At 36.2% G+C, this 26,879-nt stretch overlaps 2 protein-coding genes across 2 annotated transcripts; both read right to left on the reverse strand.

Moving 5' to 3' along the window:
- Nucleotides 1–22,178: 22,178 nt before the first annotated feature.
- Nucleotides 22,179–23,603, reverse strand: LOC129945636 (uncharacterized). The gene has a single exon (XM_056055482.1). It carries the CDS (start codon nt 23,601–23,603, stop codon nt 22,179–22,181), a length of 1,425 nt encoding a protein of 474 aa, XP_055911457.1.
- Nucleotides 23,604–23,776: 173 nt separating this feature from the next.
- LOC129945647 (uncharacterized) lies at nt 23,777–26,879 on the reverse strand. Its single transcript, XM_056055493.1, has 2 exons — nt 23,847–26,879; nt 23,777–23,788 (listed from the first exon to the last, which is right to left on the reverse strand). The coding sequence occupies exons 1-2, from the start codon at nt 26,877–26,879 to the stop codon at nt 23,777–23,779; spliced, it is 3,045 nt and encodes a 1,014-aa protein (XP_055911468.1).

The raw sequence follows: 26,879 nt of genomic DNA on the forward strand, positions 1-26,879 counted from the left end.
GCAAATTCACTTCAAAAGTAGATTTATTTAATTTTTAAAATCTTTTGTATTCAACAGAAAACCAATTTTGAAATAAATAAATGCACGACTTGTTCGCTGGAACTTGCTAATTTCTTCCAAAAAGTCTGTTTAAAAATATTTCCCATATTTTAAGATTTAAAAATGTACCTGCAAAATAAGTTTTTCTAAAAAATTTAAATGTCATTTTATTTTTCAAAAAATTTAGATTTACTTATTTTTTTTCGATAATCGTTTTAAATTTTGACTTAAAAATATTTTCGGTAAGCACTAAATAAAAAGCTTATAAATACATGTACATTTTACATTTAAATATCGTCAAAAAAATTAATATTTTTTTTTTTAATCAAAAAAATACATTTTTGATCATAAAAAATCATAATCAATTTAAAACTTAAAAACAAAATAACGGTTTTTGAGGGGTTCCCTTCTGGAATAATACCAAAATATGTTTTTCTTGTAGAAAGAAGCCAAATTTAGAGTAAGTTGTAGAAAAATCACATGTTTTAATGTCGTATTTGATTAAAAGCTCTAGTTCGAAATTGTTCACTAATTCCAAACTTGCCATATGGTTCGTCGCAAGTAAAAATCACTTCAATGTTCACTATTCATGTGTGTCAAAAAAATGAAATAATAAAATTGAAGGCTATTTTAAGGAATTTAAAGGCAACTTAATATAAAATTGATGATCCCTTATTCAAGATTTCTTGTTAAGAATCTGAATATTTGCTCTTTTTCTTAGAAACATGTATATCTGACTCCATACAAAGAGTTGTCTCCCTGTATCCTCACACTAAAATTGTTATTAGGGTGATTTCAATGTTTACAATTCTTCGTGGCTTCGCCATTCGGGCCAGACAACGCCCGTAGGAATGTGTGTTGAGATTTTTGCTGAGTTTAACCATCTTACTCAGCTTGTCAATGAGCCTACTCGTATATCAGACGTTAACGGCCAAGCAGAAAATACCCTTGACTTGTTTCTAACTTCTGATCCTGATAAGTACACAATAAGTGTATTGACGCCTCTAGGCATATCGGACCACAGTGTCATATCTACTAATTTCTCGTGTCAAACAAATCCAGTTAAAGAAAGACCATTGCTCTTACAAGCATAGTTAAGAATTTCGAACCGTTCAATACAAGTTGTTTTGGACGGATTCAAGTCTGAAACTCATAAAATAAACGCTGGTGTGCCCCAGGGCTCCGTTTTGTCTCCAACACTCTTCCTCATTTTTATAAATGACCTTCTGGCTGCTACTTCTAATCCAATACATTGTTTCGCTGACGATAGCACTCCTAGCTTTTTATATTCGTTTCCAGTCCCACAACCCTCCTCTTCGGATGTAGAACTGCAACGGCAAAATATGATTAGCTCATTAAATTCGGACCTACACAGCATTGTACAATGGGGAATAAAAAATTGTGTGGAATTTAATGCTTCCAAAACGCAATGCTGTCTTGCATCGTTAAAGCGAGATAACCCCTCTTTGCCACTATCTATGAGTGGCACTTGCATCAACGAAACGGAAAACTTTGACATCCTCGGAATGTGCATCAGCAACTACATTTTTTCGAGCGATCACATACGGGATGTTGCCAAAAATGCAGCAAGATGTCTAGGTTTTTGTGACAATGCAAGAAATTTGTCTCTCCGTCTGATCTGGCTACAATCTACAAAACCTATATACGTCCGAAACTTGAATATAACTCTCATCTCTGGGCTGGTGCTCCAGTAACTTATTTAAGCCTTTTGGACAGTATTCAAAAAAGAGCTTTTAAAATGATTGGTGACATTAACATCATCTCGACTATGCTCTAGTGAAATAGCCAGCTGCATTCCTCCCCTTAAACAATTTAACCGTAATACCGGCGCTTCTAGGAATGCATATCACTTTACCCTTGAACCCAACTTCGGCCATGCTATGAAGTACAGAGATGCTTTTTTTAGCCGTACTACGCGAATGTGGAACGCCTTGCCACGCTCTATCTTTCCCTATCATTGCAATGTTCAGAAATTTAAAACCAATGTACATCGACACCTCCTATCCAACCCTTCCCTCTTTTCCTAATGCTCACACTGTGTCTTTGGCATATTAAAGGTATAAAAAACCCTTTTAGTGTTTGCTAATTATAAACAAAATTGACAGCTGTGATCGTCTTTCAAATGATTTTTTTGGCTTATATCTGTAGATTAATCGCACCATCCTCCCTTATTAGTCTATAACTCAGTTTTTGAATTTTTTCTCTTGTGGCAATCTAGCTCATAAACATAGACGCAAAAGTGATGATTTGTTTCTAAATATCCATGTTTCTATCTGCATAGTTTATAATTAAAAGCCTTGAGCTTCGTAGCTTAGCTATAGTTTTGCCAAAAACAAAAACAATACATGCCTTACACATTTTGTAAGCTCGACTCGTGTCGTTTTGAAACAACCGTAAAAAGAACCCAAACTACAGCAAGGAAAACAAGTTTCAAAGTCTCAATTTCGTTATTAACATATAGAAACTAAAGTAAATTCAAGCTTAGAACTTTATGGTCAGGTTTCCATTTTGTTGGTATAACTTAGCCATTCATCTGTAAACCCATCAATTTGTTGGACTATTTTGCGGCCATGTCCGGCAGTTGCTGATGGTTTTTTGTAATTTATGTATTTATTTGGATTGTGTGTTATGTTAGTTTTTTAGCTCCCATCATCGCAAGGCCCTACCGCTAATATCATTGAACACTGTTTGGGCAGAACTGTGTTTATGCGTTTGTCTTCCAATGAATAAGTGATTTAGTGTGCAATTTCAATGCGATGAAATGAAAACAGTACGTTCAAAATGACTACGAGCCTAAAACTAGATAGAAATCATTGTGGTAGCTCGACGCCCGCCATTGCCATCGCCATTGAACTATCAGAGAGATGTCTGATGAACGGTCATTCGAAATTGGGAACAGGGCAGTAAATCGTATTCATTTCAGCACAAATATATCAATGACTCTTCAATATTCCCGCAATTTAAATTGAACATCAAATCTGTGGTTAAACGAAATTTATAGTTAGGATATATTCTTACGGATGAATATCGCGCTGTTCTACAGAGAAGTTTTAGTTATAAAGTCCAACAATTTCCTGTGCTTTTTAGACGAAACGAAAGGAAGTATCGCGTCGATCCGAGCTGCTAGAGCGCCCGTCGCCGCCACCGCCAATGTTCATAAAATACATGGTTGATGGTAATGCAAGGACATTCTTATGTATTCAAAGATATTTCATTATAGGGTAAAGTTTTAACGATGCTTAAACTTTTTTATGAGAATGAAGTTTCCAACTTCAAAGAAGTTTCAAAAAGAGGTTCAAAGTTAATTTTTTTTGTTTTTTTTTTTTTAGCTGAACTAAATGGATTTGTAGATTTTACTTTATTTTGCATAGCATAAAGGTAGATTTGCAGTAGCGGAAAACTTGCAAGTCAAATATTAAAACTTAATTGTATATTAAAAATGCTTTTTTGATAGCAATATCAACTAAATAACAAAAGCATTTTGCGTCATGGCACTTTTGAGAATGATGGAAATGAGGAGATCAAACGGAATATTAAATATTTTGAAAAAAAAAATATATCAAATATGAAATTTTGAAAAATTGCGAGGGTATGATTTTAAAGATTTTGTTTGTATAAAGTTAAAAGACCTTGTCTAGAAAGTTAGCCTTTCCCCTGACAGATTCTTGTTTGATTTATGAAATTTTGATAGTGCAAGGACTGAGAATCTTAATTTGATGTATAGCTTCTGTTTTCGTATTTAATTATTCAAGTTTTAATCGGAATTATGTTAAAATGACAATTTCTGGATCGAAAATATTTATGAATTAAGACAAAAGGAAAGACACCACTTCTGTATGCAATTGTTCGTTATTATTTATTTGAGCGACAAAGTTATTTTATGACTTTTGTCTTGTGGATCTTGTGGAACGTGTATTACGAACATTTCTATAAAATATACAAATAAAAAAATATCAAATTGGCTGTGATTTAATAACATTCATACTTTTCTTGTGTTTTTTCAAATGTAGAATTACCAGTTAAAATCAATACAAAATATATATGTATAAAAAAGGCACAACTGGTCGCACGAACTTGCTCCTGTATGCAAAGAGTCTGTTTAAAAAAGTACCTATATAAGATTTATTTTAAAATATACCTGTAAAATAAGTTTGTCTTCAAAGATATAAATGCCATCTGATTTTTCAAAAAAACCGCGCGATTTATCCCAAGACACAATTCATCCTGGGACATTTCATGCCGGAAATGAAAAATGCTTGTAAGAATACTTAACGAAAACAATTAATTGTGTATTCAACTAATTCGTTCAAAGCTTTTTCCTATGGATAGTTTTATTTTAATTTCATATTAGAAGAAGCAGGATGGAAAATAAATTTTCTGAAGATAAGAAAGAGGCACAACATGTACCTATGTTTAAATTGTAAAGCGGTTGCCTATTGGTTGTGTAGTTAGGTAGGTGTCTAAAACGGATAAAGAATAGTTCATTGGCATTCTCAGCTTCATACAGATAGATAGATAAAGACATGTTTATGATGATAATGAAGGAATTTTATTGGTAGTAGAAAGTGCTTGCTACAATCCAATCACACTTATTTTTTTCAAGTTTTCAGTTTAAACATGGAGTTATTACTCTCAGTTAAATTTGTTTGTTAAAGTTAAAAAAAGGCTGGGATGTGACCCACACTGATAACTTCCCATCCCGTCTGTCGAATTGTCTTGCTTAAAAGTTTTTCTATATGTACTCGTATCAATTTTTACCAAATTTTCATACTATTTTTTGTAGATTTTATTTTTTATAAAAAACGGACTGTTGGATTTTTATATAAAAATTACTGAATATCGAAAACAATATTTTCTGTGAAATAAAATAAGTTTGATGCTAATATTTTTAATTTTTGAAAACCTATTTAAATCGAAAGTAAATTTTTACCAATTCGATTTTTTTCAAAATTTTATCGAAAAATGAATGAATCCTATTTCTTATAGGATAAAATTAGTTTGAAGCCAATTTTTTGTTTAGGATTTTATTTTTTTGTACAAAAACTGTCGATTCGATTTTTTTTTAAATTTTACTGACTGTTAACAACAATATTTTTTGAAACAAAAGTAGTTTAAAGCCAATACCCACAATTTTTGAAAAGATATTTGAATCGAAAATCAATTTTTACCAACTTTTATACATGTTTTTTTTAGGTTTTTAATTTTTGTAAAAAAAATGTCATTTAGATTTTTTTCAAACTTTGTCCTAATGTTGAAAACAATATTTTTGATAAGTAAAAATTAATAAAAATCTATTATCTCAAATTTTTGAAAAGATATTTGAGTCAAAAATCAATTTTTACCAACTTTTAATAATTTTGTTTATGTTTTTATTTTTTGTAAGAAACTTTCACTTTGATTTTTTTCAAAATGTTACTGCATGTTGACAACAATATTATTTGAAAGATAAAAGTAAATTAAAGCCAATATCTCAAAGTTTTAAAAAGATATTTGAGTCAAAAATTACCTTTTACTAACTTTTATTAATTTTGTTTAGGTTTTATTTATTGTAAAAAACTGTCAATTCGATTTTTCTCAAAATTTTATCAGATGTCAAAAACATTATTCTTCGTTGCACAAAATTATTTTGGGGATGAAATCATATTTTAGTGTTAAAATTTTGTAGGTGACAAATTCTTTTTTTCAGTTTTTTTTGATTTATAAAAAAACCGTTCAATGGAATTTTTCCAAAAAATACACTTGTTTGGTATCACGTTTAATGCAAGTCTCTAGCGTTTTTGGTTCGTAAGAAATTTAGGGTTAACCAAAATTTTCACCTTTTATTAAACTGCTATGGTAAAAAAATCACCCTCGCAATTTTCTTGACAGCCCTTTCTTCATCTTTCTGCCTTATTATCTGTACAACAAAATTTAATTGAAATCGATATTTCTTCTGGTATTTGAGCTATGACAACGAAAAAACATCGCGAACGTATGGACGCACGAACGTACGTACACACGCACGCACAGACATCTTTCTAAAAATCTTTTATTTCGACTCTAGGGACCTTGAAACGTCGAGAAATGTCAAAATTTATAATTTGACAAATCGGACCCATTACAATTACTTTCTATTGGAAGTTAACAAGCATACGAACAGGTACAAGATATTGTTATTCACGTGTATTTTACAGTCAGGCTCTTGTGCGTTTTGGATTTTAGTTACCATTTTTGAGATAAAGAATTTAAAAAAAAATTATTATCAATATTTTTTTTTTAAATCCAAACAATAAAAAATTTCACTTTTGATAATCAAATATTGTTAAGGCAATATAAGAACTTATTAAAAAAAATATATTGAAATCAGTTCACAGTTCTATGAGCCGTTCCTTTCCTAAGCAATACAAAAATATGTTTTTTCTTATAAAAAGAAGGCAAGTTAAGAAATAAAATTTTAGAGAAAATTCAAAATTGTTTTTGAGAAAATTGGAATTTTCGTTTTTTGACCAAAAAAATATATGGGGCCACTGTTAGTTTTGATCTTAAAAAAAAAGAATGCAAAAAACGCCTAACGCGAATCTACTCAAAACCTTAACTTCCAATTTTGACCTCAATCGACTCGATGGTTAAGGCTGTAGAAGCGTGGACAGATAGACAAAACAGACCGGACGGAATCGCGGGACATACTTTTTTGAGTTTTCTACCATCGTAATATCATGTTTGATTAAAATCGCGAGTTCGTAATTTTGCACGAATGCAAAACCTGTTTTCAATTGAATGATTCTAAGAAATTAAAAAATTTTTTTGTTAATGAGATTTTTTAAACTAAAAAATTCTGAGGAGACAGCCCTGGCCAGTCACAGAATTGAAAGCGGTCATTCCCCAAACTTTGAAGGCCTGGAAGTTCTACAGACAGAGAAACATGTTTCGAAACGATACACGTTAGAAACATTACATATTCTCAATACCAAAAGCAACATGAACGGATAACAAGACACACAAAACATTTTTGTTGTATATTGCTTCTTTCTTCTTTAATGTAATTTGTGCTTTATTCAATTTTGACTTAACTTCATTTTCAGAAGTGCTAATTATATTCATAGTTTTATTTTCAATTTATATTAATTAATATAACTAATATTAAATTGTTTTCCTATTTTTCTTGAGTGAGTAAACTTTATTGCATTTGTATCCCAATGAAATAACTAAGATCATTTGTATATTTTTTGTCTTAATAAAGTTCCGCTGAAGAAAGCAGCAACATCTATTGAAACGTTGGGAAAGTTAATGTTACTATCGGAAACAGTCCTTCTGAACCGAAGGCTCTCGGCTCCGTCCAGGACGTCTCGACTGTAAAGGAGGCGCCTATCTACAGTTTTACGGCTGATGTGGTAGATAAGCGGAACCGCCTCCCTATCCTGTATCAGGAAAAGGTTTGAGCGGAATGTTGCCACTTAAACGTGCACTTTCGTAGCCCCAAAAATTAAGCTGTTAGTCGACGATATCGCTCTCGCAATGTGACCTCTACCAAGCTTCAGCAAGAAATTATCTATTCTGTCTATGTTGGCTCTGTTGTATAGATCCTGGTTGGAATAGTAATGTTGGTACTCCGACTCTGGTGTTCTGTGTAGCCCAAGGCAACGTCGCAGACATTGTCTCTCAAACACCCGAATCTTTTCTATTTGAGATGGGCAACGTTGAACCATACCGGGCATCCATAGGCAATCAACGCCCGGATAAGGGCCGTGTAGCAAATCACCTACACCCTGCTGTCAAGACGGCTGCTAAAAAACAACCGTTTTGTCCGGGCAAAGGCTCGTCTAGCTCTGGCCAGAGATGTCTGTCGAAATACAAGTACTGATCCAACCAGATGCCAAGGTACTTTACTACCCTTTTATTCGCGAGTGGCTGTAGATTTGGTCCAACGATCACTAGATTATTCCAGTCCTTTCTCGTATCCCTTGAGGCTCCATACAGCGGAGTCCTGAACAGAATAGTTTCGAATTTCTGAATATTGATTTTCTACTTCCAGTCATCGCAATATTGCTGAATCTTGTTGAAGTCACCCTGCAAAAGTGTCTTGATAACCTCAATTTTTGTTGCCGTTCTGTACGCAATTAGGTCGTCGGCGTACGCTACTGCCTCAGATCACTGGTGTTCAATAAGATCGGCGAGTTAACTGCTCCCCGTTGAAGACCATTTTTAATATCAAAGGTTTTGGTAGATGTTACATTGCCAATATTGACAATAAACCGTCTACCATTAAGCATGTCATACAGCATATACAACAGTGGTTTACTTATGCCAAGTCTGTTTAGCTTTAGATACAGACCCTCTAACCATACGGTGTCGAAGGCCTTCTCCAAGTCAACCAGTAACTTATTTAAGCCTCTTGGACAGTATTCAAAAAAGAGCTTTTAAAATGATTTGTGACATTAACATCATCAACTCGTTTACATCACTCGAACATCGACGCAAGGTTTCTTGCCTCACCCATTTGAACCGTTATTTTAACTGACTATGCTCTAGTGAAATAGCCAGTTCCATTCCTCCCCTTAACAATTTAACCGTAATACCCGCGCTTCTAGGAATACCCATCAGTTTAATCTTGAGCCCAACTTCGGCCGTACTTTTTTTAGCCGTACTACGCGAATTTGCAACGCCTTGCCACGCTCTATCTTTCCCTGTTATTGAAATGATCAGAAATTTAAAACCAATGTACACCGACACCTCCAACCCTTCCCTCTTTTCCTAATGCTCACACTGTGTCTTTGACATATTAAAGGTATAAAAAACCCTTTTATAGTGTTTGCTAATTATATACAAAAAAAGCACCCGTGTATTGTCTTTTAGATTTATTCCACTGGATATCAGAAAAAGACTTAGACGCAGAATGAATAGTGTCATGTCCCGTTTTATAGCCGAACTGATTATCCGGAATTATTTTGTTGTTCTCAGTTCTCTTGGACAGTGCTCTATTTATAACCTTCTCGAATACCTTACTGATACTTGGCAGCAGACTTATCGACCGGAGATTCGCCGGATTGGTGTTGTCCTTTCCCTTTTTCGGGAGAGGATGTACCACAGCAGTTTTCCAACGGGCCGGATAATATGCATTATTCAGAACGTTGGTAAACAGAGTGGTATAAATATCCACAGCTTTCTGAGGTAAATGTCGTAGTACAACGTTGGTATACCATCGACACCTGCTTCTTCTTCTTTAATTAATAGAATATGTCCTGGAGCTCTATCTTCATGACTAATAGGATATTAGTCTCGTTTTGCCCGGAAAATATTGCTGGTGGCCACGATAGTGTTGCTGAAAACCGTCAACCTAAACTAATCGTGCTTTCGTGTCGTGTTGCATCTACTTATCTCCTCGTAAATGCATTTACACGCTTACAAGGTGCAATTGACTCAAGAACTAAAGCCTCTTCACCATTTCAAGCGTCGTCGTCAATATTCGGAATGATGTGAAGAAATTGCAACTGTGGATGATTAATTTTCGAAGAAAATTATCTTCAGTGATAGACACATTTTCACTTCAGTGGATTCGTCAATAAGCGGAGTTGCCACATTTGTGCGAATAATAATCCAAGAGTGAGTGTTGAAAAACCAAGGCACATACATAAGAGGGACTTTTTTGCAGCATCACCGGGTGGTATTTTTTCCCAAAATGAGGCCGGTCAGACAGAGTTACAGTGAAAGGTATTCGAAATCACGAGATGTTAACAAACTTTTTATGGAATTGGAATATATGGATGCGGACGATATGTGGTTTCAACAAAACGATGCCATTTGCCATAAAGCGAACAGTGACTATTTTGAGCGACAAATTAAATAGCTGTGTTATCTCACGTGGTGGCGATGTCACTTGGCCACTAACATAATTTAGTTTAACACTGTTGGACTTTTTTCTATATTGTTATTTAAATAAAATGTGTACATTAAGGTCATAGAACCTCAATTATGCCACAGAGTCATCAAAAATTTGTACCATCGGATAGAGGTGTGCCCCCGAAGTGCGGCCATTTGGCCGATATTTTGTGCCATACATAATTGAAGCATACCAAAATTATCATAATAAAATGAAATGACAGTAATTTCCTAAATAATTTGTCCTTAATTCAATATCAACATCGGCCCTTAAAATTTATCCATCCTTTAGTTCTGGTTCTAAATTTATACTTCGCATAATAAAGGCATTCAATTGATAAGAGTTCAACATGACCACTGAACAAGATCAAAGGTAGTATCAAACTCCAAGACTTGTGCATTGTTTTGGAAGTAGTAACAATGCCATTTTTTCAATTTTATGGTTTGAAAAGGTTTTTTTTCCCATTTCCGTTAAACGGTCAAAACTCACGCGGTTACACATACCGACCGCACAGGTAACTATAAAAATGAAATGAAATTATTTTCACTGCATTTATGGTTAGAGAGCGTTACAGCGATGTCGTCTAGGTGTACTTTCTATATCATCGGAAATCGATGGACCATCGCCAACCGTTGCTCCTTTTTACAAAACTGTGTTTTTGTAATATCATTCGAAATTGCCTATAATTTTACTGCAATACTATTTCTTACCAAGTAAGCACAACATTCATGATTACCACAATGACACCAATTTAATTTGACCAAGGAAATCAGTAAACATAAAAAGTTCATGAACATCTCCACTCCATGATTCCTTAAATGAACTTTCTTTACCTAGCATCCACAAAAGTTAAAAAAAAAGAATCTTCACAGCACAGCATAACAAAATACATTAAGCCAAATCTCTCTTTGAATCAAATTAGTTCAAGGATAAAGAATACGAGAAGAAGACTCTACAAAACGCTTTAAACCACTGTCATAGCGATGTCATAGCCTTGTAGCCCTCTGTCACATAGCACCACACCACACCGTGTCTCTCTGATGCAAGAATATTACACAAACCAAGAAAAAAGAGGACAAGTCCACAAGTACAAGAACTGGAGCACAAGATTATATCGTTATGCTAGTAGTACAAAACTACAAACCAAGAGTATGAGCATAAGCATTAAGTTGTACCTACAATAAGGTTTCAAAGAGTGATAGGAAGCAAGAGGTGAGGGCAACAACAAAAGTAAAAATTCTATAGCCATGTGCTACTAAAATTAAATTGTTAGAAGAAGTTAAATATCCATTTGCTACAGGTTTCCATTGCATCCTCTGGCTCTGTTATATTATTCCTTCACTCACAGGAAAATGCACTGCAAAATTTTAACACAAAAGTTTAGTCCACTCTGTTGACATTAGTATAGTTCTAGGAGTTATAAGGTACACAAGATGCCTTCGACTTGCACTATCTGAGGTGGTTCTTTTGTTGTTGTTGTTGATTTTGTTGTTAATATTTTATTCTACCACGTTTATTTTGAATTCAAAAGTTCTAAGCATCGAAACAAACTGAAAAGTAATAAGACGTCTGTCATTCTTATAATCCCTTCATCCTTCGTTTGTCAAGAGTAAATGTATATCAAAAAGAATAACAGTTATAACGTGGAAGAACAAAATACTTAAAATAAATGAAGGTGACATTGAGCTGACGGACAAGGTGAATGTTTAGCAATATTATGTAATGCTTTCTTATACTGCGGTTGTTGTTATACTAAGGTATGAAAGATATCGGAGCTGGAAAGGTCGTCTATCTAGACTACAGGACCAAAGATGGACAATACTGACAACAAAATAAAGACCACCATCACAACGACCCATTAAAAGATGGAGTGACGATCTATTACAAATAAGTACAAAATGGAGATACATGGGAACCTTGGGGAGGCTTATGCTAGTCTAGTAAACAATTATCTAATTATTTTCTTTTCTTTTAAATTAAAAAAAAATTAAATTGATAACTATTAAACCTTATTATTAAAAAAATTGAACTAAATAAATAAATTAAATTATGTGGCGCAACAGTCCGTCGAGAACTAGGGCCTAGTGACTTACAGCTCCGAACCATTACTGTGCGCGAATACTGTTGTCAGGGATGGAGGGGACCTACAGTTTCGTTTTCGGTTTAAGTTTTTTTTTTATTTGAGATATTTTAAACACTAATAATTATTTTAAGCTATCTTCCCATGACTTTGTTGCTTGTACAATTTAAATCGAAATTTATCCGTTTAATTTATTTAAAATGTTTTCGTGTTATGTGTGTGTCTGGAAATTTCTTTTCGATTACATTGAAAAAGGGATTGAATTTAATTATTTACTTATATTCAATCAAATAATAAAGCAAGTATTTCGTTAAAATTTCCAGTGGTTGTTTTTGTGATGAAGAGTTTTCTTCGGGTAGTGACGAAAGTCTTCCAGTGCAAAATATTTGGGAGTTATGATCGACCCTAAACTAAACTGGAAACTAATATTAAAGTACGGGTTAAGAAGGCCTGTGTTGCCTTCTACGCCTGCAGCTAAACTTTCGGCAAAAAGTGGGGACTTCAGTCGAAGATGATTTTATGGACGTACACAGCCGTAGTACGTCCAATCTTAACATATGGGCCGATTGTGTGGTGGCCTGCTCTTAGCAAAGCCTATAATATTGATAAGCTAAAGAAGGTTCAGAGAACAGCTTGTGTTCTCTTAAACCTTATTTTGGATCTTCTACCAATCGACCTTTTTATTAAATACATAGTTTCCTGCAGCGTTATTAGGCTGAAGGAATCAAACAGCTGGTTGTCAAAACCTTATGGTTATTTTCCCATCCAGAGAAGATTGGGAGGATGACATCGTTTCGATAGGTTTCGACACAACCATCTTTACTGACGGCTCAAAGACGGAGTGCGGAGTTGGTTCTGGGATCTTTTCTGAGTCCCTAAATGTACCCAAATTCTTTAGGCTTCCTGACTTTGCTAGCGGTTTTCAGGCTGAACTGCTGGCAATAAGGGATGCATGTAAGATACTTAAATAAAACCCAAACCAAAACCGAAATGCGGCTATCTTTACAGACAGTCAGGCAGCTATCAAAGCCATTAACTCGGCCACATCCTCATCTAAATTGGTCCAGCAATGTCGCGATGAGCTTGCGAGCCTGAATATTAACCTCGGTGTCACCCTGATCTGGGTTCCGGGCCATAGTGGTATCGTGGGAAATGAACGAGCTGACGAGATAGCCACTCAAGGATCGGTTCTTCATAGCTCGCTTGTGGAAATGGTTAACTTTCCTCTTGGCGCTATTTAGGGTAAAATCTTTTCTTTCTACCAAACTGAATCAAACCGAAGGTATTGCATTTCACCCAACTGCATTATGTCTAGGAAAATATGGCCCACCTATAATAAAACCCGTACAAACGATCTTTTATGCAGGCCAAGGCAAGACATAGCCAGGATTGTTGCGGTTTGTAACGGACATTGGCCTATAGGAGTTCATGCGGAGAAGTTGAGCTATCTGAGACAAAGATAAGAGACCTTATCTTTTTTCTCAATGCGACAAAATGGTTCTAACATAATCGCTATAAAGCTTCTCTATAAATCTTTCCCTTTCTATCACAGGTCAAACGAGTTTTTGGTATCAAAACGGCGAACTACAGCGCTAATTGAGTCTCAGGCTAGGTTGCCTTGAGATCGCCATTTCTACCTAACTAAGATGACAATGCTTTTTTTGGATTTGCGTCATATGTTTTCGTGTTGTGTCTGGAAATTTATTTTCGATTATATTGGAAAAGAGATTGAATTTAATTATTTACTTATATTCAACCAAATAAAAAAAGCAAGTATTTCGGTAGAATTTCCAGTGGTTGTTCTAGATATGAAGATTTTCTTCGGGTAGTGACGAAGATCTTGTTTCAGAGGAGTAAGAATCAAGTGAAAACGATTAGGAAAGTGAAGAAGCACCTGCGGATTCCCCGAATAATGATCGTTTTCTTGTTTCGAAAAACATTACAATTTGGAGCCCAGTTCCATTGATTCCAATTGGTAAGCATATTTACATTTCTTCGGTTCATTCGTTTTTAGATTGTGTTTTCAATGGCCCGAGTCCATTCCGAAAATGTGATAGCAATGAAACCGGGTGTTACTCGCTACGTTATTGTTCGAGTTCATGTATTGATGGATTTTTGTTTCAATTTTTTTTCCATCTCATATTAAAAAAAGAGGCTGGGATGCGACCCACACTGATAACTTCCCATCCCGTCTGTCGATTTGTTTTGCTTAAAAGTTTGTCTATATGTACTCGTATCAATTTTGATCAAATTTGCGTACTTTTTTGGTAGATCTTATTTTTTATGAAAACACGGACTGTTGGATTTTTATATAAAATCACTGAATATCGAAAACAATATTTTCTGTAAAATAAAATAAGTTTGAAGCCAATATTTTTAATTTTTGAAAAGCTATTTGAGTCGAAAGTAAATTTTTACCAAGTTTTAGTGTTGTTTTTTTTAGAGTTTTATTTTTTGTAAAAAAACCGTCAATTCGATTTTCTTCAAAATTCTATCGAATGTTGAAAGCAATATTTCTTATAAGATAAAATTAGTTTGAAGCCAATATTTTATCGTTTTGAAAAGATATTTGAGTCGAAAATCAATTTTTACCAAATTTTTGTTAATTTTTTTTTTGGTATTTATTTTTTTGTGCAAAAACTATCAATTCGATTTTTTTCAAAATTTTACTAAATGTTAAGAACAATATTTATTGAAAGATAAAAGTAGTTAAAAGCTAATATCTACAATTTTTGAAAAGATATTTGAGTCGAAAATCAATTTTTACGAACTTTTATAATTTTTTTTAAGGTTTTTATTTTTTGTAAAAAAAATGTCAATTCGATTTTCTTCAAAATTTTACTGAATGTTAAAAACAATATTTCTTATAAGATAAAATAAGTTTAAAGTTTAAATTTTAAGTTTTTAAAAAGAGGTTTGAATCGATATTTAATTTTTACGAACTTTGAGTAATGTTTTTTTAGATTTTTATTTTTTGTAAAAAAAACTGTCAATTCGATTTTTCTCAAAATTTTATCAGATTTCAAAAACATTATTCTCCGTTGCTCAAAATTGTTTTGGAGATGAAATCATATGTTAGTCGTAAAATTTAGGAGGTGACAAATTTTTTTTCATTTTTTTTGATTTAGAAAAAAAACCGTTAGATAGATTTTTTTTCAAAAAATATATTTCTTTGAGATCACGTTACAGTTTATTATATAAAATTAAATTCAAGTCTCTAGCGTTTTTGGTTCGTAAGATATTTAGGGTTAACCAAAATTTTCACCTTTTTTTTAAACTGCTATGGTAAAAAAACCACCCACGCAATTTTCTTGAGAGCCCTTTCTGCATCTTTCTGCCTTATTATCTGCATAACAAAATTTATTTGAAGTCGATATCTCTTCTGGTTCTTGAGATATGGACGACGAAAAAAACGTCGCGAACGTACGGACGTACGAACGTACGTACACACGCACGCACAGACATCTTTCTAAAAATCTTTTATTTCGACTCTAGGGACCTTGAAACGTCGAGAAATGTCAAAATTTTCAATTTGACAAATCGGACCCATTACAATAACTTCCTATGGGAAGTTAAAAATCATGACGTTCAAATGGTAGACATGTGCATTCAAGAGGACACAAGCGTCCACAGGTTTTTCTCAAAACCCACCTCTGTCTATCAACTCCTACTCTCACCTCCCCGTGGTGAACATCGGGTGCCTAGTACCTCAACTGGAGATTGGGTTCCAACCCCAGTGGAAAGTTGTTGGGGGTAGCAAACGAGAGAGGGGGGGAGGTGTTTCCACTAAGGCACCTCTCCTTATCCAGTCGGCAGCGGACGAATTCTCGAGATAGAATCAATGGTGGCATCTACAGTTCCAGTAAGGTTGAACTACTTAGTGAACACCTTATAGGGCTTCTTCGACATATTCGGAGCCCAGGCCTGTAAGGAGCGGTTTATCCGGCTCCCCTTCCTTGGAGTTATACTAAGTATCTGGCCCTCCAGGTTGGAGGTTGTGCCGTCGGGGTGACTTCCTGGCCACGTAAAAATACCTTAAGTTTCGAAGCACCAACAAGCCTCGGATACGGACGGATTCACTGTTGACAACCCACGCAAACGAAACAAGGACAACGAACTTCGGATATGTACGTGGAATTTTAGGTCCCTTAATAGACCACGTGCAGCCGAACAATTAGCGGAAGCCCTAAACTGCTGCAAGGCAGATATTACAGCCATCCAAGAAGTGCGATGGGATGGACCGGGCAAACGCAAACTAAAAGACTGCGATATCTACTAAGGCGAATGCTACCGAGAACAAAGACAGCGTCTATTTGGGTGTGGATTTGTTGTTGGAACTAGACTCAGGCAAAAAGTCTTGAGTTTCAACAGTGTGAGCGAGCGCATCACGACAATCCGCATCAAGGCTAAATTCGCCAACATAAGCGTAATATGCGCGTATGCCCCAACAGAGGAGATAGATGAAGACACCAAAGACATATTCTTCGAGCTTTTGGACAAGACATATGGGCAGTGCCCTGTCTATGACATTAAAATTGTCTTAGGAGATTTTAATGCCAAGCTAGGAAGAGAAGACATCTTTGGTGGCATAATCGGGAGATACAGCCTGCACGACACCACCTCCGACAGCGGATTCAGGCTGGTCGATTTCGCTGCGGGGCGAGACGTTCTGGTAGCTACTAGCTAGTACGCAGTTCACGCATCTCAATATCCACAAGGGGACATGGAAATCTCCTGGTCAATCAACGGTCAACCAGATTAACCACATTGCGATCGACGCACGACACTTCTCCAGTATCCAGGATATCCGAACATTCCGAGAGGCCAACATTGACTCGGACCACTACCTCGTTGTAGCCAAGGTACGGCTACGGATATCCCGATACAAGCCAAAACAAGGAAGTACTGTGAGAAGAATCGACGTTAGACGGCTACAATCGCAAGAGACTGCCATGTCCTTTTCCGATCGAGTCTCTAATAACCTCCTAAGGAGTCCTATGCTTCCTGCATTAAGCATTGAAAACCAGTGGCAACATTGCCTTGCAGCCATCAGAGATGCCGCCTCTGAAGTGCTAGGTTTCACACGGCCACCACAGCGAAACCCCTGGTTTGGCATACAAAACGGCGCTGCACAAAAGGACTATATCTGCTCGCGAGCTTTACGAGCAGGAGAGGAGAGATGAACACTGGCTTCTTAGATGGAAAAAAAGACAGCTTGAGAAGCGCGCGATCGAGAAGATAGAGGGATGTCACAACAGGAATGAGGTTCGTAAATTTTACCAAAAGTTAAAGGGTCCAGCCTCGAACCGACGCCTTCAAAGACGATCAGGGGAACATCGTAGAAGAACCGCAGTCGATGCTGAGAATATGGATAAACAACTTCTCCAAATGATATAACGACGATGACCAATCGAATTCCGCTGTAAGGGAGATAGAACCACTCAACCTTGGCGACGCAGATCAACAATTCCGCCTACTCGACCTGAACGAAGTGAAGATAGCTATATCTAAACTGAAGTCAAACAAAGATGCTGAAGCTGACGGCATCGCTGCCGAACTATTCAAAGCAGTAGACAATGACTTGGTAGGGAGCATGCACCAACTCATCTGCAAAATATGATCGAAAGATAGCATTCCCAATGAGTGGAATCTCAGCACAGTATGCCCCATACATAAGAAAGAAGATCCTCTAAATTGCGCCAACTACAGAGCCATCAGTCCCCTTAACATTGCGTATAAGATCCTCTCTGCTGTATTATGTGAACGTCTTAAAGCCATTCGTCAACAACCTGATTGGTCCTTATCAGTGTGGCTTCAGAGCAGGAAAGTCCACTATCGACCATATTTTCACACTACGGCAGATCTTGGAAAAAACCCAGGAGCTTCAAATCGATACCCACCATCTCTTTATCGATTTTAAAGCCGCGTATGACAGCATCTATAGGGAATAGCTCTACAGAGCAATGTTCAGTTTGGCATCTCGTCAAACTTATCCGTTTGTTCAGAATGACGATGGAGAATGCACGCTGCTCTATCAAGTTCGGAAAAGATCTCACCAAGGTTTTAGACAAGGCGATGCACTGTCATGCGACTTCTTCAATATACTTCTGGAAAGAATTGTGCAAAACTCAACTGTCAACACTAGAGGCACAATCTTTCAAAGGTCCATCCAATAACTCGGATACGCAGATGATATTGACATAATTGGAAGATCAAAGCGTTATTATGTCAGTGGAGCGTTTTTGAGCATTGCGACGGAAGCGAAGAAGATGGGTTTAGTGGTCAATAAGGGCAAGACCAAGTATATTCTGTAATCAAAAAAAGGACATTGAACAACGACGTCTTGAACAAACCGTCACCATGAACAGCTATAAGATGAGGTAGTTAAGGACTTTGTCTACCTAGGCACCGCTATTAATGCAGACAACGACACCAGCGCTGAAATCAAACGAAGAACAACTCTTGCAAATCGCTGCTTCTTTATATCTAAAGCATCTAAAACCACCATCTATAAGACACTCATCATCCCGGTTCTCTGAACCATGTCAAAGAAAGATAAGTGCGTCTTAGGATGCTTCGAGAGAAAAATTCTTCGAGTATATAGGAGGGTGGGCAGACAGACAGGACTTACTTATTTACTTAAGGTGGCGCTACAGCCCGGGGCGGACCTGGGCCTCAAATAACATGCGTCTCCAGCCAGCTCGGTCCCTAGCTAGCTGTCACCAGTTTTGCACGCCAATATGGTTGAGGTCCTCCCCCACCTGGGTGCGCCACCTGACTCGTGGTCTTCCTCTACTGCGCCGTCCCTCGGAATTGGATTCGAAAACATTCGGGGCTGGAGCGTTGATGTTCATCCGCTCTACATGACCTAGCCATCTAAGTCGTTGTACTTTAATTCTGTCAGTGTTGCTGTACAGCCAGTACAGTTCGTGATTATATATTCTCCTCCATTCTACATCTATGCGAATATTAGAATCGATTGTTCAACGAATACACATTAAATCTTTATAGGTATTACGTACAACCTCTACAACTACTGCTTACGTGTCACTTCGTAGCTAAAATCCAAAACGCATAAGAACCTGACTGTAAACAACACATGAATAGCAATTTCTTTTATATGTTCGTATGTTTGTTTTTTTAAACTTTAAGGAAAAAAAATAAACTGAACGTAATAACTCCATGTTGGCGCTGAAAACTTGTAGGAAAGAGTGAATGTTATTGGATTGTAGTAAGTAACTTCTACCTACCAATAAAATTCCTTCATTATCATCATAAACATATCTTTATCTATATATCTGCATAAATCTGAGCACACCAATAAACTATTCTTTATTCCTTTTAGACACTGACCTAACTACACAGCCAATAGGTTGTTCATGTTCTCGCTCTTTCTTATCTTCACAAAATGTATGTTCCGTCCTGGTTATTCTAATATGAAATTTAAATAAATCTGTTCAAAAGAAAAAGCTTTGAACGAACTAGTTGAATACACAAACAATTGTTTTCGTTAAGTATGCTTATAAGTAATTTTCAATTTCCGGGATGAGTTATGTCTTGGAGTGAAACTAGCTTACCGACAAAAAATGGGGTCTGTGCGATAAGTTAAATCAAATACACAAACCATTTCCTTTAACATAACATTTTCCGAGTGTTTCATATTTTTAATATAATACAAATTTAGTCTACGGATAATTCTCTTTGTTTTGACACCTTATTTGTTAAAATTAAAATTGTTAAAGCATGACATGCTAACAAAAGAGTCTTTGCATATAGGAACAAGTTCGTGCGATCCAGTAGTGCATTTTATTTTAATAGGTTTTGTATGCTTTGTGCCATACTAAAACGATCCATTTTTATAAATGTCAGGCTGACAAACAAAAATTGGTTTAACAACTATGTTTGACAGATGTCAAATTCCAGCCATATAATTTTTAAACCGCAAATTCGATAACCCGTTTTATTTATTAACAGATTGAGTTACAAATTGCAGACTTTTACAAACGTAATAACCGGCATGAGCTATGATTGCTTAAAAAAAACGAACTCGATATTTTTCGATTTGATCACATTTATAGATGTTTTGAGAAGAGTAGCAACCCAAAAGTAGCTCTGATTCCAGTAAAAATTAATGAAAACGAGCATTTAGATTACAAAAGACTGAAATCAACTGCTTAGGTAAAAAAATAATTTCAATTATTTAACATGAAAAGGAATAGTGATTGTACAATTTCATTTCTTGGTCAAAAGTTTAAATTCTCTTACAATCCGTCCCTGTAATACACACAGGTATATATCGCTATTAAAAAGTACTTCTAGATATATAATAAATATTTAAGGAAAAGAAAATATGATCGAAACGCAATCAAAGTTTATAAATACGCCTTTTTAATGACATACATAGTAATTTAATTTATTTGCTTCCTAAAATTACACTCAAAATCTATTTTAAGAATTTCTATTATACATTTAGATTGTAATATACTTCACAGGCCTTTGGCGCCATCGGACTTGAGCCCATATTGCAATCAATTCAGCTGCATAATATCTGCTAAAAACTTCTTACCACATATTCAAAAGTATCGATGCAAAAAGTATAAGAAAACATCATCTACTACAACTGCAATATTCCACCAACACACAAAAGAAAATCTATTCTATTAATAGAAGACGAATTGCTTCCCGGATAATTTTAACGACACTCTTTTGATAAATGGACTTTTTCTAAACTGCACATCGTGAATATAGCCATAGTCTCTGTGTATATGAACTGAAAAGGAAAAATATCTAAAGCAGAAGAGCTATAAAAAGTAAATCCAATGTTTATAAACAAACGCAACCGTTCGTCTTGGTCGTCGCAGTTGTCCTTCAAAAAACATTTACAAAGTGGGTGACGACGTCATCAGTATGTCTTCTTTTCGTAATCTATTCTGATGTATTTTTGTGCCGAAACGCAGTTTGTACTTAATTTACATTAATTAATTAAATATTATCAAGATACTTTCTACCTTATTTACATACTTGATTTTTTTTTTAAAGGAAAAACAAAATCTTATTTTTAAATTCCTTAGTTTTAAATTTAAGATGAAATTTCCTTATAATTAGAAGTATCACTTTTTATTCAAAAATATATGCTGAAAGCTTATTACCCTAACGCATTTTTTTGCAATTTGTGAAAATTCCTTGTAGGTGCAATATAAGGATACCTTTCGAAATTAAACACATATTTAAACCGTGAAGGAAATGAAAGTTGCCAAACTTTCAAATTGTCTGTGAACGATCAAATGAAACTGACCGTCAACCCGGGATCTCTATATGTGTTCTTTTCTATACAAAAGATAGATTAGATCCTGATTGATGCGTTAACTAATTAACGGTAGCGAAATATGCGAAATTGTCAAGTCTTTATAGCGAGCGACGTTTAAAAGAAAAAGGCAGTGATTTCCCAGTAGGGTTTATTACAAGAAGAAGCTTTTATTTCATTTATAAGCTTCTATTTATACACACATTTTTCTAGTAGTTCAAGAGAGAAGTTACGTTAATTTTAAAAATACAATTTTTAGGGCGAATTCAAATGTAAAAATTATGGCGATTGGTATAATTTAGGCGCTTAATTTGAATGAAAAATAAAAGCTAGTTTAATAGTAATTGAATGATTTAAGTACATAACAAATTAAGATAGTTATTAAAAGTAATATATTTTTTGATGATTTGATTGGCTCCAACATTCCGCCTCCTTTGAAAGGACTTCCTTTCAAGACGGTATCGCTGCTAGTTTTCGAATTGGCCTTCGAAACTCTCCTCATGACGTTTTAACATCGGCTACACGTACATGACCATCAGGACCCTTGATTAGTTTTACGACTTTTCCCATAAGCCACTTTTGGGGTGGCAAGTTATCTTCATGGATTATGACGAGACTACCAATTTCGAGGTTTGGAGTTGAAGTTGTCCATTTGGCACGATTTTGCAGTTCTAGGACGTATTCCGATGACCACCGCTTCCAGAAGTGGGTTTTTACGGCATTGATTCGACGCCACCTTTCCAGATGGCTTATGTCAGACACTTCGTGACTTGGTTCCGGAATCGCTCTGAGAGAAGACCCAACTAGAAAATGAGCTGGCGTTAACGCTTCCAGATCGTTGGGATCAGGAGACATTGGAGTAATTGGCCTGGAGTTCATTATGGCCTCGAGATCTCTACCAGTGCCGTTGTCAGCTCTTCAAAGTTCAGTTTTGCACCGCCGAGACTGCGATAAAGATGGCCTTTTGCTGTTTTTACGGCCGCTTCCCAAATTCCACCGAAATTAGGTGCCCTGGGGGGTATAAAATGAAAGTTTATGGAAGCATTAGAACAGAAATTTATAATATTTTCTTGAATAGAACGTTTGAACAACATATCGCGCAGTTCTTTTAATTTTGACTGCGCGCCAACAAAATTTGTGGCATTGTCACAATGAATGGTTTTAGGGAGACCTCTACGACCTATCATCCTTTTTAAGGCAGCTATAAAGGCATCAGCTGAAAGGTCAGACACAGCTTCTAAATGGACTGCTTTTGACGAAAAACAAACAAAGACAGCCACATATGTTTTGTATGGCACCTTGCCACGAATTTTGTAATAAGTGTATATTGGACCACAAAAGTCCACCCCGCAACATAAAAATGGGCGAGATTGGGTTAATCTAGCTGCAGGCAAATCTCCCATTACCTGCTCGAATAGTTTTGGCCTGTACCTGGCACAGTGTGGGCACTTTCGGACGACCCATCGTGCTACCTCACGAACATTAACAATCCAAAAGGTTTGTCTCGACAAAGCAACAAGAGCCTTTGGACCAGCATGGTAATTTAAGTGATGAAGATGTCTGACGAGAGTTTTGGTGAAATTGCAATCCTTTGGCAGTAAAAGTGGATGTTTGCTTTCCTCTGGGATATTCGCATGCTTTAATCGGCCTCCGACTCTTAACAAACGAATCCCCCTTAACTCTTCATCCTCGATGAACGGACTTAAGGATTTAATAGAACCTTTTAGTGATTTATTTGCATTGATTGCTGCAATTTCTTGCGAAAAATACTTCTTTTGTATTAAATAAACGATAATTTTAAGCGAGTTTTCTAGCTCGTAAGCTGTCAGGTATTCACTTGGAAATAGCATTCTCCATACTCGAAGATTGAGATATCTATTGACGTATGCGAAGATTCGTATAAGTTTTGTATACGAGCTTACTCTTTCTATCAGATCGAGATAATAGTTTGGTTTGAGCTGTTGACAGCTCAGCGCTGTTTTTCTTTTCTCTAATGAAACTTCTTCTGGAGAAAGAGCGATTTCTGCTGTGGATGGCCATTCTTCTTCTGCTTTGGCCAGAAATGATGGACCCTCAATCCAAATGGAATTTCTTATTTCATCTACCGTGCATCCTCGCGAAACTACATCTGCAGGATTGTCGTGTGTTGGAACATGTCTCCAAACCACCTCTTTTGTCGTATCCTGGATTTCCGCTACTCGATTTCCAACAAACGTGTTTAATTTCGACGAATGGGTAGAAATCCAATGCAACACGATTGTCGAATCAGTCCAAAAGTACGCCTTCGAGTAGTTTGTATCCATTATTTTTTGAATTTTGACCCAGAGTTTCGATAAAAGGTGTGCTGCACAAAGTTCAAGTCTGGGAAGTTGTTTCTTTTTTGCGGGTGCAACTCGAGATTTTGCGACTAACAGCTTCACATTTACTGACCCGTAGGAATCTAAACTTCGCAAATATATACAACACCCATAAGCCTTCATTGACGCGTCTGCAAAACCATGGACTTCACAACTTATTTTGTTTTCAAAAAAAACATATCGAGGAACATTCAAATTTTGTAGTGAGTGAAGATCATTGATGAATTGACGCCATTCTGCTTCGATTGCTTCTGGAATGGAGTCATCCCAATCCAGCTTTTCTATCCAAAGCTGCTGGAGAACTATCTTTGCTCGAATGATGATGGGACTAAGCAAACCCATTGGATCAAAAAGTGAAGACGCAAGTGAGAGAATCGATCTTTTAGTATACCTCGTATATGTTTGGTTCGGTTTGTACGAAAAACTGAACTGATCAGTACTAGGATTCCAAGCTATACCTAAAGTACTTGTAAGGTTTGATTCGGTAAGCTTAAATTCTTTTCTTGTAGCTTCTTGAATCAAGGAACAATGATTGCTGTTCCATTTTGACAGCTCTAATCCAGCAGAATTCAAGATGGCGACTACTTCGTTCCTTTTGCGAGTTAACGTTTCTAAATCGTCTGCCCCAGTTAGCATATCGTCCACATAAAAGTCTGTTCTAAGACATGAAGCACCTAAACTGAAGCGATCTTGGTTGGTATCTGCCAAGAATTTCAAACAACGAATTGCCAGGAACGGAGCCGATGAAGTACCATATGTGATGGTGTTTAATTGGTATGTTTTTATAGGAGTTTGTGGATTTTCTCTCCACAAAATGTATTGCAAACTTCTATGCGATGGATGAACCAAGACTTGTCGATACATTTTGACTATGTCTGCAGTCAAGGCATATCTGTATAATCGAAAACGAATTAATGTGATGAGAAGTTCATCCTGTATTGTAGGACCGACCATGAGAATTCCGTTTAAGGAAATTTGCGAAGAAGTGCGACAAGACGCGTCGAAAACTACGCGTAATTTTGTAGACACGCTATCAGGACGTACTACACATTGATGTGGCAAATAATAATGAGTTTGTTCAAGATTTGGATTGGATACCAGCGACATATGACCTAAAGACTCATATTCTTTCATGAAGTCGACATATTGTGTTTTCAAAGCTGTATTTTTAGATAATCTGCGCTCAAGAGATAAAAACCTTCGAAATGCGATGTCATAAGAAGTTCCAACACAAGAAGGATCTTTCTTCAAAGGCAGTTGAACCATAAGACGACCACTTGGAAGAACCTCCACAGTATTTCTGAAATGATATTCACATTCAGTTTGCTCCTCAGACCATTTGCATTTAAGATCCTGAATCTCTTCTAGTTCAAAGAATTTTTCAACGTATCTATGAAGTGAATCTTCTTTTGAATTGATGAAGCATGATTTTCTCTTGTTGTTGAGTTCTGTCCTGTATCTTCCCGATACAATCCATCCTAGAGCTGTTTTTTGCAATGACGGCAGTCCGTTGCCCAGTTTAACTTGACCTGATTCGAGTAATTCAAAAAATGCTTCTGCCCCTAACAACAAATCTATTTGACTAGGTTGATTAAAACTCTCATCGGCAAGCTCTGAGTTCAGCGGAAGATTCCAATTGCTAACATTAAGCGCTGCTTCAGGCTGATATCCAGTGATTGATGGGGCGACTAAAAATTCAAGAGTTATTTCAAAATTGGAATATCTTGAGCGAATTGTAGTTTGTGTTTGATGTTTTGTTTTTGTTTCTGTTGTACCAATTCCTATGATGTCCACTACCTTTTTGTCCTTTTGTAGTCCAAGTGAGTTAGCGAATTTCTCATTTATAAAATTTACCTGAGAACCTGAATCAAGTAGAGCCCTACCCAACTGAAAACCTCCTGATGCATCTTTTACGAGAACTAAAGCAGTTGCCAGTATGACTTGCCCTTCAGGAATACGCTCCCTTTCCAGTGCCGAGTGCACTGCAGCTGACGAAGTTGGCTGAGGTGTGTGTTGTTGAGCATCAGTACCAACAATAACAGGATCTGTTTTATTTCTATGTAAAAGACTATGATGTGGTTGTTTACAAACTTGGCACTTAAAATGCGATGGACACCTAGAAACATTATGCCCTTTAACTAAGCAATTCAAACATAGACCTAATTTTTTGGATTTCCAAAAGCGATCCATGACCGACAGCTCGAGAAAAGTTTTACAACTTGTAATCAAATGGGTCTTGTCTCCGCAATGAGTGCAGGATCGTTGGCTAACAGCTAGCGAAGTTTGAGGTCGATGATGGTTCACGAAAGTTGGCCTTGATTTGATGGCTGGTTTTAAAGTTGAATCCGAACGACTTTGTTTACTATCTCTAGCCTCCAGGAACTGACACCGTTTGTTGAGCACGCTTGCACATTCCTTCCATTCAGGCAACTTCCTGTAGTCAAGTTGCTCATCCCATTTAGACTGTGTGTCTTGGTCCACCTTTGATATGGCAATGTGGATTATAATTGCATTGCATATATTTTCGTATGAACCTATCGAAAGCAAGGAACTGAATAGTGCAGAAATATCGTCCACTAAACTCCGTAACGAAACTGAAGAAGCCTTTGAAACCTTTGGTAATTCAATAAGTTGCGAAATGTATTCTAAGAAGATCAGACAGTCATTATCATAACGATCCTTTAAACTTTGAAGCGCTTTCGAATAATTATCTTCTGTAACTTGATAGGCCTTAACCGTACCAAGAGCTTGATCGGTCAGACACGACAACAAATAATTAAATTTCTCAATTTTTGTTAAACTTGAATCGTTTTCTACAAGATTGTTAAAAGAATTTATAAAGTTCTTGTAATCCGAATATTTCCCACTGAACCTTGGTAAACGTTGTTTCGGAAGATGGCTAGTTGAATGTGGAATACCTAAAGTCATATCTGCAACACTACTCCGCCTATTTGTTCCCAAAAGTGAAAGAATTTTTGTTTTTGCTGTGATATATAAATCTTCTATTTCGCCTCTGCTAGTGTCATTAGGAACTAAAACTTCAATTTTTGTTTGATAAACCAAAATTTGTTTGAAATAGGATTCTAAAATCCCAAGGCGGCACTCCAGTTCAGTTGCAGTTAAGACGTTTGAACTGGATTCCACGATATTTTTAATACGGGTAATGCTTCCCCTGGTTGAAGCACGTTGTTGTTTCAATTCATCGAGAGTTGGTTCAGTCAT

This window comes from Eupeodes corollae, chromosome 1, assembly GCF_945859685.1.
Source record: "Eupeodes corollae chromosome 1, idEupCoro1.1, whole genome shotgun sequence".
Classification (NCBI taxonomy): domain Eukaryota; kingdom Metazoa; phylum Arthropoda; class Insecta; order Diptera; family Syrphidae; genus Eupeodes; species Eupeodes corollae.